General features: G+C 36.1%; 1 protein-coding gene across 2 annotated transcripts in view; it reads left to right on the top strand.

Moving 5' to 3' along the window:
* Window positions 1-20205, top strand: part of GALNT13 (polypeptide N-acetylgalactosaminyltransferase 13) — a gene marked incomplete at its 3' end in the record, with an annotated part of 475050 nt that overhangs the window by 440651 nt on the left and 14194 nt on the right. For both annotated transcript variants that reach the window (XM_081242298.1, XM_081242297.1), the window contains exon 10: window positions 13970-14104. In XM_081242298.1, coding sequence (XP_081098424.1) covers window positions 13970-14104 — 135 coding nt within the window. The remainder of the gene's footprint in view (window positions 1-13969; window positions 14105-20205) is intronic.

The following is a 20205-nucleotide window of genomic DNA, read 5'->3' as shown; positions in this document are numbered from 1 at the left end:
AACCAGCTTCAAAAAGGTTCAATTATTTCTGGTGTTGAGATAATAAAAATGTCTACCCTGATTCCTGATAAGGAGAGAATTATATGGAAAAGGAAAGGCACTGGACTAAACTTGGAAGGGACAACAGTCTCTCCGAGGGCATCTAAGGAAATAGTGATATCAAAGTATGTGCACATAGTGGACAAAAGAAATACTTATTCTATTGATTAATCAATTAAAGTGTATCATCATATCAGCCCATGTTCTAAAAAGCTTAAATTTAAATTTCTATAAAGCTTAAATATTAAAATACTTTAAGATCTTTGGGAAAATTCACATAAATTTGTATTCATTTTATTAATGGAATTTCCAGAATATTTTGAAAACCCCTTTGAAAAGTGAAATATCACACACTTTCACAAAGCAGAAACTTTACTACTACTGTATTTTTACAAAATACACACACACACACACACACAGGCATATGTACTTCTCTTATTGCACACCATCAATAGAACTTTTCTTACTGACAAGAGTAGACTGTTAACCAAAAAACTTACTAAAAGAAAAATGTTTTGCTACTAGCAGTTTTGCTACTAGCTCCCTCAGCCCACCAGTTTATCTCTTCTGAAGCTTCTATTACTTAGAGATGGACTATAAGCTTTCTGCTAACTTCATCATGATAGGTTTTTCTCCACTGAACAATTCAGTCCCTGAAGAACCTTTCTCCTCTGTATTTTTTTCAATCTTCTGAACCTCATTCCTTTCTCTATTTTATCTTCAAATGCTTTCATCCTGTCTTAATACATAATTCTTTTTGTGTGTGTGTGTGTGTGGTACGCGGGCCTCTCACTGTTGTGGCCTCTCCCGTTGTGGAGCACAGGCTCCGGACGCGCAGGCTCAGCGGCCATGGCTCACGGGCCCAGCCGCTCTGTGGCATGTGGGATCTTCTGGGACCGGGGCACAAACCCATGTCCCCTGCATCGGCAGGTGAACTCTCAACCACTGCACCACCAGGGAAGCCCCCTTAATGCATAATTCTTGACGTAACACTCTGGTCTTAATCATTACCCTGAGCTGCTTGCTTGCTCAAGTCATCTTCCTACCAACATTTTAGTGTATTTATAATATTAAAAAATTTAATGGATTGAATGCATGAATCTACTATATATGAAGAATATTAAGGTGCTTTGAAATGATCCCCTCTTCTCCCTTAGAGTGTGTGTGCCTAAATTTTACTGAGGACATAAATAATTATTTAATATTACCATTTGAAGCACTCTGTAATAGCTAAAATAATATCTTGGCTTACTCTAGTAGAAAAAGCCACTTTATTAGTTTCTAAGTAAGGTAAATAATGTCTATAGTTTCTAAGTTAACAGTGTTGGCTACCCCAGTTTTATATTCACCAGAAGCCCATACTTATGATTATATGCTTTGCTATACCTAAGATTTTCTTCATCTTACTGTATTCCCAATTCTATTCTAGTTAATAAATTCTTACAGTATTGGAAGAAAGTAACAAGTAAGGGTATCCCTAGGAGTTTTTTCTCTTCCAAATATGAAAACTTGCTTTGGGGGGAAAGAAAAGATAACACACGAAGCCTAGATAACAAAAAACTGGACAAGAAATTTATGTTCAAATATTTGACTAACCAATGCAAGGAAGAGAAAGTTTAGAAAAAGGAAAAAAAGTCTAAGAATTCTGCAAGCCTGGGCTTCCCTGGTGGCACAGTGGTTGAGAGTCCGCCTGCCGATGCAGGGGACACAGGTTTGTGCCCCGGTCCGGGAAGATCCCACATGCCACGGAGCGGCTGGGCCCGTGAGCCATGGCCACTGAGCCTGTGCTCCGCAACAGGAGAGGCCACAACAGTGAGAGGCCTGCGTACCGCAAAAAAAAAAAAAAAGAAAGAAATCTGCAAGCCAAATAAAATGTCAGGTATAATATTTTTATAGCACCAAGATTTTTAAGGCATTCTTTGCTTAAAACTCACCAATTTTTAAAAGATGTCATCATATACAAGATTTTACTGAGGATAACCCAAAATGAGGAGACTAATCAAATGCAAGCTTATACACTTACATGGCTGAAAACAAAATGTTTTAAATATTTCATTTGTTCCCAAATAACTATATATCCCATATATATTTTGCCTTGTTGTTAGAAATCTTGATATAACAATAGTGACAAGATAACAAAATATCTTCCATATTTTAATGACCCTAATTATACATTCTTTGTATCAAATTAAAAAATTATACCTAAGATATCATGGAATTGTCATCATTTTTCTGTATAAACTATGAAGAACAAATCTAATTTTTATTAGGTATTTCTCCTAGTTAACAGTCTAGCCTCATCTTTACAAACTATTGTTTTTATTTATATGGAAGTAAGCCAATATTTCTCCTTTGCATGCAACAATTTTTTCTATATTTTTCTAGGATTAATTGCATCCTACACTAAATTAAAGCATGTATCAGCAGTATGAGTTGGTTTAGTTATTAATATCTTTTAAGTTCTTTATTGGTATATTATGAATGCTTCTTCCCAAAAGCCTATGGCAGTGATGGGGGTGGAAATTATATTGAACACTACTCCTATAGTAAACATTTGCAGGTGTTTTAACTATGTATATATAATTTGAGTCTCACAATAACCCTGAGAGGAAGGTATCATAATTAGGTTATACACTCATATACCCTACTACACTACACCATACTTGATCTGAGTCAGCTTTGGTGAAAAGTTAACATCAGAGGACCTGAGTGTCAAAATCCCTCTGTGACTCTTAGTCTGCTTGGACTGCTAGAACACAATACCATAGACTGGGTGGATTAAACAACAGACATTTATTTTCTCACAGTTCTTGAGGCTGGAAGTCTTAAATGAGGGTGCCAGCATGGTCATGTTCTGGGGAGGGCCCTCTTTCTGGCTTGCACACAGCCACCTTCTTGCTGTTTCTTCAAATGACAGAGAGCAAGCAAGCTCTGATCTCTTCTTCTGCTTATAAAGGCACTAATCCCATCACATGGCCCCACCCTCATGACCTCATCTGAACCTAATTACTTCCCAAATACACCACCTCCAAATACCATCACACTGGGAATTATAGCTCAACATATGAATTGGGGTGGTGGGGTGGTGGGGTGACATTCAGTCCATAGCACAGGTGTTATGAAGTCCCTTGTCCTTTCTGACCCTCAATTTCTAATCTGTAAATTGATATGGTTGAACTAGATGTTCATCAGTTAATATTCTTTATTTCTATTGCTAGATAGGCAAGAGATAAGTCCAGATGATTTTGTGAAACCTGCAGTCCAGTGAAGGGGACACGAATTTAGAAAGCTTGAATTTAGGGGAAAAAAATTTAGAGAACAAATGTTTTTAGAAGATAGAACAACGTGAAAATTTTGAGCAACCTGCCAGTCACAAAAAAGTAATGACTTAAAGAAAAAAGAATCTATTAATCAGTAATTCATTGAACACCATATATGTATATACCCAGTAATATACGGGCACCAAGAGGAAATAAATATACACTTAAAACTCAAACTTCTTTTTGTGTATAAGGAAGTAGGGAAGATGCTGTTTGTTACATGACATAGAGTCCTTTCCATGAGCAACCCTAAGAGAATTTCATGCTGCACTGAGTATTGGAAGAGTTGTTTGCCTCCTCAGAAGCAGGTTTTTCTTTCCTTTTTTACTCCAAGTACATGGTTCACCCAGAGACAATAATTTTATAATATTAATTATAAAATTAATAATATTCTATGGACAAGTATTTATACTGGCATCATACTTGGATTCTTTTTATTATATTACCATTTTTGTAAATGGGCACACAATCCCTACCCTCAATCTGAATGGGAATACAAAACAATTATTCTTGAAACAAAGAATATTTGTACTATTATACAGAAGGCATTCAGAGAAAAGGTCTGATAAGGACAGGAGTGGGTCTAAAATGCTTCACAAAGCTGTCAGGGAGCACAGAGAATGGAGTGTGTGCAAGGACAGCGAGGACACTAGCGTAAATGGAGTGGAAGGCCTGGACTAGGGAGAGTGGAAAATTAAGTTTTATAAGTAGTGGAGCTAAGATTTTAATAGAATGTAAATGTCAAGCAAGGAAATTTTTACTTGAGGGGACAAAAGGAGCAATAATCTTTCAGAGTGCAAAGGTTGCCAAAGGATAGCTTGTAACCTATTTCTAATACAACCTCATGAAAATACTTGCACATGCACTTTTGTTATTAAAAATGGCATGGTGAATGTGGACAAAATGAAAAGGGCTTTTTATTCTTGTTATTTAGTACCCAAGTATAATTTCACCACAAGCAGGGACAGACTACAGAACTTTTTGTCAGTTCATTTCTTTTATTCTATTATCAAAGGACTTGATCCAATACTGAGCAGGAAGCTACATGTGGTATGTACAGAAATGGTACCTTTCCATTAAAGGAAAAAAAGGCTTCATTGGGTTACCATGGAAACAGCCTACCGTCCATTCCAATTTCTAGTAAATAATCTTAGTCTTCTAATGAAAACCTACCAGATAGATATACTTCTACTCCATCTCTCTAGCTGCTAACTTTCTAAACAGATTTTGCCGTGTTCTTTTTATTTAAAAGAAGTAAAATGTGCTTATTTGGCTGGGATATGCAGAAATTGTTAGTTTTAAGAGGCACTCCCCCCCCCCACCGCCCCAAGAAAACAGCAGCTAGCAAATTCAGAGGTGCACTGTATGGTCCCTGTAACACCAAAGAATGATCAAAGTGGTCTCCCTAGGTCATGGTGGCCAGTGTTCAATCCACATCTTACACACTGATGAGACCAAGTGCTATTTCTAGGTGGTGGAAATCATTACATTACAATGTGCTCACTAAAGAGAACTTCTCTTCCTTCAGTGGCCCAAACAAGTGGTCCATGAGCTAGATTTATTTTTTACTATGAGAATCTTAATGTGTTACATATAAATCTGATATAAAGACATGGCCCCCAGTTTTAGACTGAAGTTTTTAGGACATGTTAATATTGACCTCTGAGATCTCCTATACAGAAGAATTCCAAATAATTTATGTAGACAAGTCCCCCTCCAGAAGATGGAATTTATCTCTCCTCCCGCTTGTGTGTGGGCTGTGCTTACTGACTTGGCTTTCTAAGAGTAGAATATGGAAGGGTGTGGTGGTGACTTTGCAGTGGAGAAACATGGCAAATGCTGCCTTGGGTGAGTGATCAAGGTTCTACGCTGTGAGTCATGTTAATACCATACACCCTTGATAAAATGTGAGGAGAATGGCACTTCACTTTGGTGATCTTCCCCAAAAAAATCTATAACCCCAATCTAACCATGAGGTGAACATTAGACAAACCCAAACTGAGGTACACTCCACAAAATACCTAACTAGTGCTCCTCAAAACTGTCAGTCATCAAAAAAGAGTAAAGTCTGAGCATCTATCAGAGTTGGCTAAGGAGATACGACGACTACATGTAATGTGGATGGGATCCACATTTCCTGGATGGGATCCTGGAAAAATGAACATAGAACCATATGGGAAATTTAAGGAAAAACCTGTTAAATCTGAATAAAGTTTGGAGTTTAATTTTTAAAATATCCCAGAAGCAAAATGTTAACTGTGTGAAAAGAGCATGGGATTTGGGGCCTGACAGACCACAGATCAAAGACAGGTTCTCCCACTTGCAAACTGAGTGACCTGGAATTTATCTAACCATTTTGAACGTCACATTCCTTATTTGAAAAAAAGAAATTATAATACTAACCCTGAAAAGTTACTGAAGAAATGTGTAATTTTGATATATGCTATATCATATTTAATATACTAATATTTAAAATGATTGCTATCTTGCCAAGCACATGGCAGGTTATCCCAAAATGTTGGCTTTCTCTCCTTCCACCTGTTTCCAGCCCAACATCCAAAAGGCCAGAATCTCTGTCCCTTTGCCTGCTGGTTTTCTCTGCCAGAGGCTGCTTTGCTCACCTTGTCACACCTGGGGAATTAATCAACTCTACTCCCTGGAAGCACACCTCAAGCAAAAGCTGAGGGCAAGTGGTATAATTATCCCAGGTCCTTCACCCTTCCAGGGAACTGAATCTGAGGCTTGTTCCATCTGGTTGCCAGTTTTCCAACAGGATAAGGCTCCGGTTATCTATAGTGTAACTAATTTGTAATATACCCTTTATTGGCTGCTTTGCCTTCCCTGCACTCCTATTGGTCTTTCTTGGGATCATCTACATAATAAAAACTACTTGCACTTGAATCCCTGTTCAATGTCAGCTTCTGGAGGAAGCCAAACTAAATTGATCTTAGTTGGCAGCAATGATGAATGACATAAGTAGGATTTCTTTAAGCTTGAAACCTTCTAGAAAAGTTCAGTATTATTTGATTCAGTGCCAATGTTGTGCTAATAATATGGATGTGAATTTTTAAAATTATGTCTAATTTAAACTAAAGGGTAGTTTACCTTTACAGATAAGATGCTGTTACAACAGATACACAATAAGAGTTTCTTTGTGCTATCTTAAGGACATTATAATTTGCCTTTTGAGACTTTTAAATATATTTAATATAATTTTTCTCTAATTATATGCAACATACCAGTTTTAGGAAGTGTCTAATAATACAATGTATGTGGAAAAGTTTTGAAATAATATACAATACCAGTAAAAATACATTCAGAAATGATATCACAAAGTCTTTTATCACTAATTTGTGGCTAATAAAACAAACACTAAAATGAATGTATAGTCTATATATATACATATATATATGTCATGTGAATAATATATATTATTACTGCTATGTCTATTTTACATTCACAGGCATAAATGAGTAAGAATCTCAAAGACCAGATATCTTGCTGCTCCATGGTTCCAACTAATGATATAGTAGTCATAAAGGGAAAGTATGTATAAAACTGCCCATGACTGAAGGAGAATATCCCATCCAGGAATTTACTTTACTTCCCTTGCAATTTATATGTGTGAAGGCCAGTTCTTCAGATAAAAAACGTTTAAGGAATAATTCAGTGGGGGAAAACATAGGAAAGAATATCATCAAGAGAAAGCTAATTTGTTACAGAAAATCAATACAATGAGAACATCAAGAACAGAGTTCAAGCAGGTTGGAATAGTGGAGGAAACTCTTACAGAAATGTTGGCACTCACTTGGATGTCTGCATATCAAAGTTTCATGAATGGCCTACATGGTTTAGATAAAGCCTGAAAACATTTAACATTCTCAAAAGTATCAATGAATAAATAGATGGATGAACCACTGAATGAATAGATAAATGACAGAGACATAGCATGGGAGAAGGTGTTCTACATGGTGAGAATAATTTAGTTTTTGCATGCATCTCCTTTAACCTGATGGTCACTGTATTAGTTTCCTATTGTTGTATAACAAATTACTACCAATTAAGTGGCTTAAAACAACACAAAATTATTAACTCACAGTGCTATAGGTCAGAAATTCAGGCACAACGTGGCTGGGTTCTCTGCTCAGGGTCTCACAGGACTGAAATGCAGGTGTTCGTCAGAGCTGTGATCTTACTGGAGGCTCTAAGATTCCTGGTTATTGGCAGATTTCAGTTCCTTGAAGTTGGAGGACTGAGGGCCCATCTTTCTCAGTCTGCAAAGACACAGTCTTATGTAATATAATGTAATCATGAAGTAACTTTCCTGTCATGGTCACAGTCTCACCAACATTCAAGGGCAGGGTGTTAAACAGGGCATGTACACCAGGGGACAAGAATCTTGGGGCCATCTGAGAATTCTACCACAGTCACATAAAAAACAATATCTGCCATTCAAGTATTATCTCTTGAGGTATCTTTTGGAAGGAATTCCTACTAGGCTTATATTTGCAATTTATATTCTTCAATATTACAATAGTAGAATATGAGTAAATATTTGGAAAATATTTGAGTATAGATTCCTGAACTGCAGACTTCCTTTAAAACCTTTCAAGGTAGAGTAAGTTATTAAACATACATAAACTTTAACACCAGTAGTGTTTAAAATGGGAGGATTTAACAATGAAGTAGAAAGAAAATAGAAACAACAGTCACATTTTATTATATTAGTGCATCCTGCTTATTACCTTATTCTCTTGCTCTGTTTTCCATAAAGTGTACTAAAGAACTCCAAAGAGAAATTGCTTTCATTGAAATTCAGCAAGTAATTACTGGACACATACTCTTCTCCTAGATCTGTTTCCAAAGGTGTTCAAAATATATCTCTAGCATTATTACTGGGGCAGCGAGGTTTAAAAAATAAAACAAAAAGATGAGACAAACTGTAATCAAATGTAGATTATATGCCTGGATTTTGCACAGATAATTACTGATACTGAGATGTCACTTGGGCTAAGTACTGTGTTTACAGTTTAGATGAATTACCTCATTCAACCTCTGAAATAGCCCAGAAAACAGGAGGCATCTTTATCCCTTTTTCCAGATAAGAAAGGTAAGATTTGGTCAAAGTCTCACAGTAATTCTTTCTGAAGAGTGTGGAGGAAGGTCTCAAACCCAGGTCATGTCATTTTCCAAAGCCCATTGTGTTAGCACTGTTCTGCTCCAAAGATATGCACAGATGATATCATACCTACAATAAAGTGCAGATAAGCTATCAGGGTAAGAGTAGTTACAAAAACGCTACATGAAGAAAGTGACAAATGTACTAAGACTTCAAGGAGATGGTCTTTTCCTGGGCAAAGTGGAATGGATAGTCCTAATGATATGATCAGCACATACCAGGTCAGGGATGGAAGAATGAGGTGACTTGCTGAGCATAAACAGGGAACTACCAGAGTGTTACATACAGTTATACTGAAGTGAAAGGGGAAAGAGTTAAGCCTTCATAGGTGATACTGAGGACAGACTGGGAATACTGAACTTGAGATACACACTCACATCCTGTTTTTAACAAGTCTTTTAGAGCATTAAAACTGTAAAAGACCATAGATACCATGTAGGCATGTAAGGTAAGAGTACACAGCTAGAAGCTACCTACATCTCCTTACCCTCTTCTATATAAACCACTGGGCTAACAGGCTATAAACAGAATCTGAAATCAATTAAGACAGAAAAATCTTTTGTCTGAGAGCAAAAGTCTCTTTGCTTGGCATCTCCATTGATGAATTCAATTCCGTCTATGCATTCTCCATGCTAATATCAGGATGGTGTGACATAGTAAGAGAGAAGGTGTTAAAAAATAAATCACTGCTAAATGTTGAATTTTTATTGCTAAACAATTTTCTTTGTTATTTCAATACAAATGTTCCTGGGCTATTTTTACAGAATGAGGGAAAAACTATTATGATGTTTATTTTCTTATAATTTGTCCTTCTGGATGGTTGTTAACAGATTTCTCAAACTGACTGTATTTCAAATACCTAAAGGGATTCCCAGAGGGCCCAAAGCTCCAAAATGGGTATGTAAAGGGCAGTATGGTCAAGCGAAGGAACAGTGACAATGAGCCTGGGGTCCAGAGAGACCTCTTTCGCTAAGAGGCTCTGGCAAATTGGGTGAACCCTGTAACTTTACTGACCTCAGTTTCTTCATCTAGAAAGTGAAGCAGCTGGCATAGAGTAACATATAGAGTCTCTTCAAACTGTGAACTTTTATAGTAAATATTGTCCTGAGGAACTCAACAAGAAAAGTATTTTATAAATTCAGAACTAAATCTAGGGAAATCACAACCTGTATAATTAACAAAGCTGAATCAAATACACATATGAGCCTTTTAAATACACACATATTTTTTGGCAAAATATTTCTTTATCTAAGGATAAAAGAAGGAAGGAAACCTTATGTTGAGACAGAGCCAGCAGACGGCGTTTAGTCCCCAAGCCTCTTGCTGAAGGAGGCGTGGTCCAGGTCCCAGTAACATAGAACAGTGTCCTTGGTTTGCAACTTGGGCTGCTCTACAAGGTTTTGTGAATGGCTGCTATGCTGCTCGCAATTATTCAAAGGGGTAAAGATATAAGAGTATTTTTAAAGAAATAGCTATACATTAGGATTTTAAGCAAGATACAATTTTTAAAAGAATGTATTGACACATTCTTTCATTGTGTGAAGTAAAGTACTAATTTACTGTAGAATATTTTAGATAATTCTCACACAGTCTTTAAAAAATGTTTAAATGTTGTTTCAATTTTAGATATTTGAAGAATCATAAAATACCTCTGGACACACTTCCCAAAAAGAAAAATCCAGAACAAACTGTATGCATGTGTGATATAATGAAAAAGTTTACCTTCTCTGAAAAAATATTAAGATTAAAAGGAATTGAGACTGGGCTTGGCTATCATCTTTCATATGTTGGGAGTTACTCCTAAACTCATTTGAGTGCATCAGTTCAGAGACAGAAATCAATCTAACCTCAATAAAGTATACATAAAAGCAAGTAAATCATCTAGTCATAGTAAAGAACCACTTTACAAAGATATATTTAAATGGAAAAATGATTATGAAAATGATTGCTCTGATGCTTTTGGAAAGCATAACTGGATGGTACAATTTTAGGCCCAGATATTGAGATACAATAGATTTGAAAAATTTGCAGTGACATTTGGAAAACTAATCCCATTACTTTTAAAGGCTTCAACCAGCATTAGGAATAAAAGGAAGTGTATTAGTTTCCTCAAACTGCTATAACAAACCATCACAAACTGGATGGCTTAAAACAAAAGAAATTTATTGACTCACAATTCTTGAGGCTGGATGACTGAAATCAAGGTGCCAGAAAGGGCATATTCTTTCTGAAACCTGTAAGGGAGAATCATTCTTTGCTGCTTCTAACTTCTGGTGTTTGCCAGCAATCGCCATGACTTGTAGATGCATCAGTTAATTTTTTTGCAATTGCAAAGTCCAAAGAAAGAAAGTTTCATATATAGGGTCAGAGAGTATTCTACAGATATCTTTCTTAAATGTGATGTAAATTACATATCTATTAATTGACCCAAAAATGAATCAAAATTAGAAATTGAGGAACAAAGAATGCTTTGTGGACTTCTCTCTAGAACTTTCAATAGTTACAAGTTTCCAAACTATCATTAGAGACCTGAGGAGAATTGATGCTCAGACCATGATTATACTCATTATGCAAAATTAATGGTGAATATGGATGCTTTGGTGTCTCCATTTACATTGCCATCTGTATACAACTAAAATAAAGCAATTTCAAAGTGGAAAATTATCCTTCACATTGAAATAATCCTATAATGGGCAAAAGAAATTTCTCTAGAAACTACCCTCTCTCACATCAAGGTTTACTACCAGATTCATTTATTTAATTAAATATGCTTGTAATTATATTAAAAAAATACTAACCATGTTCAGGAAGGATACAAATACTTATCTTAGACGGGTGTTTCCTTTATTCTTCTTTTGGTTATTCTTTTTCCATGAAAAGTATATACATTGAAAAGTATAAAAAGTATACATATATACATGATACTTCAAAGATAGGAAAATCTTTTCTGAATTCAATACATGTAATCTATAATATATTTTATATTGTTTAAATAAATGAACTTTATACACTTCCAAGTTTTTATATCGTTAAGTAAAATGTATAACCTTTGTGAAAATTTTCATTTTAAGATGTTGGCTTAAGAGGGTACTTGGGTTCCATCACTGACTTTGCATCTCCCTCTTACCACTACTTAGTGATCTTCCTAGTCTTCCTAGAAGCCCTGAGTAGCAGTGCTACAGAGGCAACCATTTCAAGACTAACTTAGTCAGCTTACAGGCTAGGACTCAGAGTTTATAAGTGATTTGTAGAGCTGACTTCCTCAGATTTCATCAGGTTGCTTTGGGAAGTGAAAAGACCTTGAAATGACCTTCCTCATCATACTCCCTCTTGATATTGCAAAGAAAAAACAAATACCCACAGAATACTGAAGCATGCATCATAACTAACAGAAGAAAACAACTTTTATAATTATGTACTTAATAATCCTTACAAAACTTTAATAATCAATGTTATAAATAAATTATTCACACTAGGAACAAAGTAAGAGATTATTATAGCATCAGTTTGAATTAGCTAATAATGAGTCTACTATCTACCTTGACATTTCTTGGATATTTTGAGAAGAATTATAGTCAAGCCCAGCCAAAACCACATGAGAAAGGTAAATATAGAGCCTGCCTTTAAGGAGATCTCTAAAGGTAATTCTACAACCTTCAGAAACCCACTGACAATATTTAATAAAGTTTATGTAATGTACTCATGTTATAGAAAGGAAACTGATGAAAAACATCATTGTCTCTAGACTTAGGGAATTGGTCATATGGTGGTGGCAACAAGGATTGCCCTTTACAGAGCTCCATAAAGTTTACAAACTTTATTTTATTGAACCTGTTGCGTAAGTTTTATAAGGCAAATATAGTTCAGAAAATACAATGCCACCAAATATTAAGAATTTAATAATTTAGTTAACATCCTCTAACACCATACAGAAAAATAAACTCAAAATGGATTAAAGACCTAAATGGGAAACTGGATACTATAAAACTCCTAGAGGAAACATAGGCAGAACACATAAATCGCAGCAATACCTTTTTGGATCCATCTCCTAGAGTAATCGAAATAAAAACAAAAATAAACAAATGGGATCTAATTAAACTTAAAAGCTTTTGTACAGCAAAGTCATAAACAAAAAGACAACCTACAGAATGGGAGAAAATATTTGCATACAATGTGACCTACAAGAAATCAATCTCTAAAGTATACAAATAGCTCATACAGCTCAATATCAAAAAAAGAAACAACCCAATCAAAAAACAGGCACATCTAAACAGACATTTCTCCAAAGAAGACATACAGATGGCCAAAAGGCACACGAAAAGATGTACAACATCGCCAATTATAAGACAAATGCAAATCAAAACTACAATGAGGTATCACCTCACGCCAGTCAGAATGACCATCACCAAAAACTCTACAAACAATAAATGCTGGAGAGGGTGTGGAGGAAAAGGAACCATCCTACACTGTTGGTGAAAATGTAAATTGGTATAGCCACTATGGAAAACAGTATGAAGTTCCTTAAAAAGCTAAAAATAGAACTTCCATATGATCTGCAATCCCACTCCTAGGCATATATCCAGAGAAAACTGTAACTCGAAAAGATACATGCACCCTAATCTTCACTGCAGCACTATTTACAACAGCCAAGATATGGAAGCATCCTAAATGTCCATCGACAGAGGAATAGATAAAGAAGATGTGGTATATAAATACAGTGGAATTTTATTCAGCTATAAAAAAGAATGAAATAATGCCTTTGCAGCAACATGGATGGACCTAGAGATTAACATACTAAGTGAAATAAGTCAAAGAAAGACAAATATCATATGATATTGCTTATATGTTGAATCTAAAAAATGATACAAATGAACTTACTTACAAAACAGTAACAGACTCACAGACATAGAAAACAAACTTGTAGTTACCAAAGGGGAAAGGGGTAGGGATGCAAAGGTATAAATCAGGAGTTTGGGATTAACATATACACACTACTATGTATAAACTAGATAACCAACACAGACCTACTGTATAGCCCAGGGAATAATACTCAATATTTTGGAATAACCTATAAGGGGAAAGAATCTGAAAAAGAACACATATACATCACTTTGCTCTACACCTGAAACTAAACATTGTAAATCAACTATTACTTCAATTTAAAAAAGGAAAAAAAAGTTAGAATTACAAAAATAATAATAATTATTTAGTTTGTTAAACTGAGTCTTCACAAAAAGCACATGACACTGTACATATTTTGTAGTTGAAGAAAAGGACGCAGAGAGATGAACTAGCTTTCTCAAGATCACACAGCAGAGATCATTTGAAAACACAAGTTTATCTGATATGAAAGCTTCCACAGATAAATCTGCTATACTGCAACTTTTTTTAAAGAAGATATTATTTTATTGGCTGACTCTTATATTTTCAGGTATTTTCTTATACTGCTGACAAAGAAATCAGAACCGATGACTTGTGCTTGGATGTGTCTAGACTCAATGGACCTGTAATCATGTTAAAATGCCACCACATGAGAGGAAATCAGTTATGGGAGTACGATGCTGAGGTATAGTATTTTCTTAATTTATTTCTTATTTAATGCTTAGACTCAGTTATGTATTTCAAATAAATTTAAATTCTAAGCTATTTTTTCTCTGCATTGAAAGAATTGTATTTTCAAGCATGCACGCTCATAGCTGAAAACATTAGGATGGTATATCATATAAATAGGTTTTTGCCAAACTAGGCCATTAGTATAAAATATACATAAGGAAAATAAAGTCATTTTTATGTGCTTAAACTTTGTTATCACCATGTACATGCTCAACATAAATTAGGTAATGGGCAGGCCATGCCTATCTGAGAGGTGTATGTGTCCTGTATGAAAATGTGCATACAGGACAATATCACTAATATTCTCATATTTTCAAGTTTTAAATTTTACATGGTTGTAATCTGTGATATTTATGCTTCTCAACTTAAAGGAAAAAAGAAAATAGCCATAAAAATTAGCATGAATTAGTGTTCTTTACATTAGTAAACACTTTGCAGAATTCAATGAATTAATTAGATACATAATCAGCTAAGGAGTATCTTCACAATATAGCACATTTTTCTGATAGAAGAGAGGGATAGAAAACAATGAAATTACTGTTAGGAATTTATAGCCAGGCAGTGTGTAAAAACCAGATCAACCATCAGATGGAGCTAATAAAAAAAGAAATATTTTCCTCTGCATAAGGAAGGTGCATTGAAACAGCTGTATTTCTTTCCGTTCTCTTAGCTTAGCAAAATGAATTGGTCATCTTTGCTACATTTTCCACATCATTAAATGGTCGGTGACTTATTCAAAGATAAGTAAACTTTATTCTTACAAGATAAATAATACAATAGAGATAAAAGAATTTCACAGATGCAGTGTTCTATGCAAACCTATAATACTCTGCAAGAGTAACATTTTAAAAACCAACCTTCAGAGTTGTTGGTATTACTGATAGTTTAACAAGATCTTTTAAACGCTTTTTGAATGTCAATTTAATTTGCAAGATGTAGTTTCTTAAGTGGAATATCAAGAAAACACTGAATTCTAATGTGATCTGAAACTAGTTATGTAGAGTTAAAATTGGGCCCTAAAATTTATACAAAATTACCAAGCTCCTTAGATAACAAATATTTTTCTTCTGGGACATTATTAAAGACAAACACCCTGAATCCTTCCTATATTGATTGCACCAGTGTGTTCTATTCAGACTCTTGCCTTCCTAATACGTTGTTCATCTTCTCTGTCTAACCACCAAGTTTTCTCTTCAACTGTTATCATCCATCACCATCCTTTATGTTAAGACTGGGGATGGATGCTGTTTCCTCCAATAATATGTGTGGGTAATCCTGGACCCTGAGCTCCCTACCTCTTCAATGAGGAAAAGTACAGATAAATGTACAAATAAAGGAGAAACAATGCAAGTTTTAAAACAAAAACTTTTGTTGTTGTTGCTCTTTACTTTTCACTAGGAAACAAGGACTTTACTGGGCTTGTGCTAAAAAACAAAGAAATCTAGCATATATTAAAAGGAAAGGGAAATGAGTATACCTATTTTTTATAAGATAAAGCAGAATTTCAGAATACCACATCTAATCTTTAAACTTTTCTATAATTTTTGAGTGACAACGGTTTCTATAGTCATAATTCAAATTCCTGCCTATTTGAAATAACTATTTTTGGTAATTCTGTATATTTGTTTATATTTTTATCAGCCAGTAGCAAGATTACTGAATATTAGGGGATTTTGAAAGAAAAGTGAAAAAAATCAGCTAGCTTCAGCTAAGATATAGTTTTTTGTAAATTTACTATTTTGGATAACTAGTAGTTATTCTGTTGCAGTATTTTAGAGCACTGTTATGTTCTGTGGCATGTAAACTTTATTTCTAAAACACACACGATAAAGCTGATGTCATAAATGTTGAGAAATGTTTATTTTTATAAAATAATCCAATCATCTTAATAATTATATAAGTTTAATTTACTCTCCTATATGCTTAGGTTTTCAGTATTAAATTATGATGTTCAACTTGTCTAAATTTAAAATTTTAAATCATAATGTAGATTTTTTTGCCAAATTAAAAAATGTAGAAATCATAATGTAGAGAAGACACATGAGAATAGATTATAAAAATAACGCACTGCCTTTCTGAAAATTTCAACTTTGAAAGAAAACACTGATTTTATTTGTGAAGAAGTCAGCAGAAAGACATGATTTTTTAAATGAAATTGAAATATAATATTTATTTTTTATAATTACCTTTTCTTTAAGTTTTAGGTTTATGATCACTTTAAGTCTACAAAATAGTCTCAACAACTGCGACCCAAAGTGTAATTCTAGGACTAGTGCCATCACCTGGGAACTTGTTGGAAATAAGAAATCTGAGAGACCACCCTAGACACACTAAGTCATAGTCTGTATTTTAGCAAAATCGCCAGGTCATTTACGTACATGTTAAGAGTTTAGGAAGGACAAGTCTAGACAGTGGCCAAACATCTGCTTATCTTTCTTAGTCTTTTTATATGCACTACTGAAAAATACTGCAAAGTTAGGAAAAAGCATAAATGTTTTAGAAAATGACAAGGCTTCCAGGAGACAGAGAGGAGGGAAATGGAGCATAAGGGTGAGAGGTGCTGAGATGAGAAAGGGGAGTAATTGCCAAGCAGCTCTAGTTTCATATTACAACCAGTGGAAAGTAGAAATAGCACTTGATATTTCTTTAATTCTTTATCTACGGCTATCAAGGGCAAATTAATTCTTCTTTGAGAAACCTCTGAGGTGGCGCACTTTCAAAGCAGAATAAGGAGTTTACAGAATTACAGAGCTGAAATTTACCTTTCAATTCTCTCCTTTTAGCCTTTATTAGGAGGAAGCTAAAGTACAAAGATTACACCACCCATGGCTGAGGCAGGATTTAGGTTCTAATAAAGTAACCAAAGAAAGCTAGTTATCAATACAATTGTGAATCTCACAGTGTGAACAACTGAAACATTCCACACCTTATCTCACATAGTCCTTTCAATCTTAAAAAAGCAAGTCATAAATGGGAGAATTGTTCAAATATCCAGAGAAAAATTGAAACAGCATTGGTACAGGAAGGGGGACCCCTTCCAGGGCCCGAGGGTGGGCTCTCGTCTAACACTCGGAAATGAATTGTCTGAGGAGACACACATGCTGACAAAGCAAGAGACTTCACTGAGAAGGGGCACCTGGGTGGAGAGCAGGAGGGTTAGGGAACCCAGGAGGACTGCTCTGCCATGTGGCTTGCCGTCTCGGGTTTTATGGTGATAGGATTAGTTTCTGGGTTGTTTCTGGCCAATCATTCTGACTCAGGGCCCTTCCTGGTGGCAAGTGAATTGCTCAGCCAAGATGGATTACAGCAAGAAGGACTCTGGGAGGACATATGGACTGGTGTCTCCTGTCTCCTTTCGACCTTTCCCGAATTCTTCCGGTTGGTGGTAGCTTGTTACTTCTATGTTCCTTACCAGGACCTCCTATTGTTAAGATAATTCACATAAGTGGTTACTATTGGGCCTGGCCAGGGTGGGTGGTTTCAGTCAGTGGTTCCCCTAATAACTCCCCCAGAGAGACTTCATATGCAAGATACTTCTTGGGAATTGGGGTAGAGGTCTCTTTCTTTTGTAACTACTTCCTGCTGAGAATGGGCATAGTCCTGCCTAGTAGAGTAGAAGTCTCTCTCCACCTGATCTAAATCAAGGTATTCTGTGCCCCAAACCAGCATTCGCCCTCATGGTAACAACAATTTAGCCTGAAACTCTTGGAGCCTGTTGGAGATGAAACAGAAAGGGGCCAAACAGGAGGTCTAACAGGATGGTCATCACCAGGCCTAGAAGAGGAAGGCAAAATCTGGGGTGAGAGCTGCAGGGTGTGTGACTTCCTTCTGATTGGTTGGTGGTGAGGTAACAGGGTGGTGGCTCCAGGAACCTTGTGCTCAGCCTGAAATTACCATCCTCTACCTGGGTGGGGGCCTTAGTTCCTGGCAGAAGAACTCTAAGATGTTGTTATGCATACTCCTTAGGAGGAACCAGGACCCTGCCCCAAGGCTGTACCACCGTTTGACTGCTCCTCCCCTGTTTTTGCATCCCCTCCCTTCCCTGATTAACAACTGTTTGAATCTGCCCTTTGGAGCTCAGGGAAGGTCTGGGAGGCTGAATGAAGTCTGTATCCTATAAACAAGAAACAGGGGACACAAAAAAGGATTTGTATTCCAGAGCCCCACAGAGTCCTATCAGTTTTAATTCAGGAAACTGGGTGATGACAGCTCTGGCCACTTCCTGCTAAAATGGGGCATAGTCCTGCCTCAATTTGGAAAACAGACACTGAATTGGAAATATTTCTGAGTTCCAAGTCCTGGATCTGAGTCTTGTATGATTAAAATCTCAGTCCCTTGATCTGCCATTTTAGTGTAACAGACCAAATTAGAAGTAGTTGGAAGAGTGACAACTGGAATCTTAATAGGCAAAATAAATCTCATTTCTTTTCAGGAGAATAAGCCTGAAACCCAGTCTGGACCAGGCACTTTGGAGAGACTTGTAGCCACATAGCCAGTTGTCTAGTTTTATCTAAGTAGGTTTTAACTTTTAATGTGGTGTTAACACATAGATAACAGGTGCTACTGGTCACCATATATGTCTCTTTTGTTGTTGTTAATGTATGATCTAAAGCAATTCCATTGTCTAAAATGTAACAGTTACAAGAGGAGACCTTTAAAAAGTAAGGTTGCAGTTACCAGCTGCCAGCAGACATTGTTTTGAGAATGGCTGGTAGCATCCAATTCTGACACAGCTCAGAAAACTCAAGTTCTTAGCAATACAAGGACTTGTCTGAAATCACACCCATAGTGTCACCTAGTTATTTCATTGGATATCTGAACCACAGCTACTCCATTTTGACTTTTAATTATAATACTATCCTTAATAAAGCAGATGTCACCGTTAATGATGTTAATATTTCTCTAGATATGGTAAGATATAAGAATTTGGGCTCATAAAATCTCCTGAAAGTATTTAGCTATCTAAAGGCCTGTTCTGCCAGTTTTTCTCAGAGCACAGAGTGCCTCATTCCTGATCTCCACCCTGAATTCCTTTCAGGGGGTGTTGAAGGTCAGTGGCCACAGTGGCCATTGACTTAATCCTTGCAGAAGCAGATGGCAAGTGCCAGTTTCCAGTCAGCAGGGCCCCTTCATGGTCATAAATTTGGTAAATTCGACCATGGTTTCGGGGGGGGGCATTTCATGACCATTTCATCCCATAGTGCTGAGAATGCTCATTCCCAGGTCTGGAGAAGATTTCGCTGATAGGCCACTCAGTGTGCTATTACGGGACTAGGCCTTATTAACAGTGCCAAAAATCTCTGGACCACCTGTCTTACTAGCCTCTTACAATCCAGAAAAATATTCCCTCTTGTTGCTTCATCCCATATCTAGAGTTGTGCTATTACAATCATTGATCTCATATGGAACTATATATCATTTTATCAGAGGCTCAGTTACACATTTGGTAATACAAGAAACAACAATGTTGTAAAACAGGCAATATAAAAAACAATATAGCTAGCAGATTAGTGAGGTCATAAGTAGGAATATAAGTCAAGAACTTCCATTAGGTGAAGCCCAGTATATCGCAGGTCATCTGACTTAAGTCTGTTCTGTACCAATCCCTATCTTTAAGGGAAATTATATATTGGCATTGTCCATAAGGCACCCAGTGCAGTTTCCTAGTGTTACTAGACTGATTATCCATAGAATGATTTGTTCCCAACAGAGAGAAGCTTTTTACCTTAAATTACCGTAGCCTGGTGTTATCTACGTAAATCCGTCCCATAATTGTGGGAGATTTTATTCCTTGGCTGAAACTTTGCTTGTTGCTCTGATTGAGATTGAGTAATAGAAGAAAACTCGTATTTATGGCCAGGGTCAGAGCAGGCATTATTGACCAGGTGAGGGGATTCCACCTAGTAATATCAATAGTAACCTGAACATGACTATAATTTTTTTTTGAAAGTAAATTTCCTCACAGCTAACCAATTAGAGCCCTGGAGTGGAGAAATCCACCAAGGTAACCCAGAAGTAATAGACACAGGTTAACTGGCCACAAGCCCAACAACT

Source organism: Mesoplodon bidens, assembly GCF_964165515.1.
Source record: "Mesoplodon bidens genome assembly, chromosome: 8".
Taxonomy (NCBI): domain Eukaryota; kingdom Metazoa; phylum Chordata; class Mammalia; order Artiodactyla; family Ziphiidae; genus Mesoplodon; species Mesoplodon bidens.
Note: the sequence above shows the minus strand (reverse complement) of the source record. Positions and strands in the feature narration are given on the sequence as shown.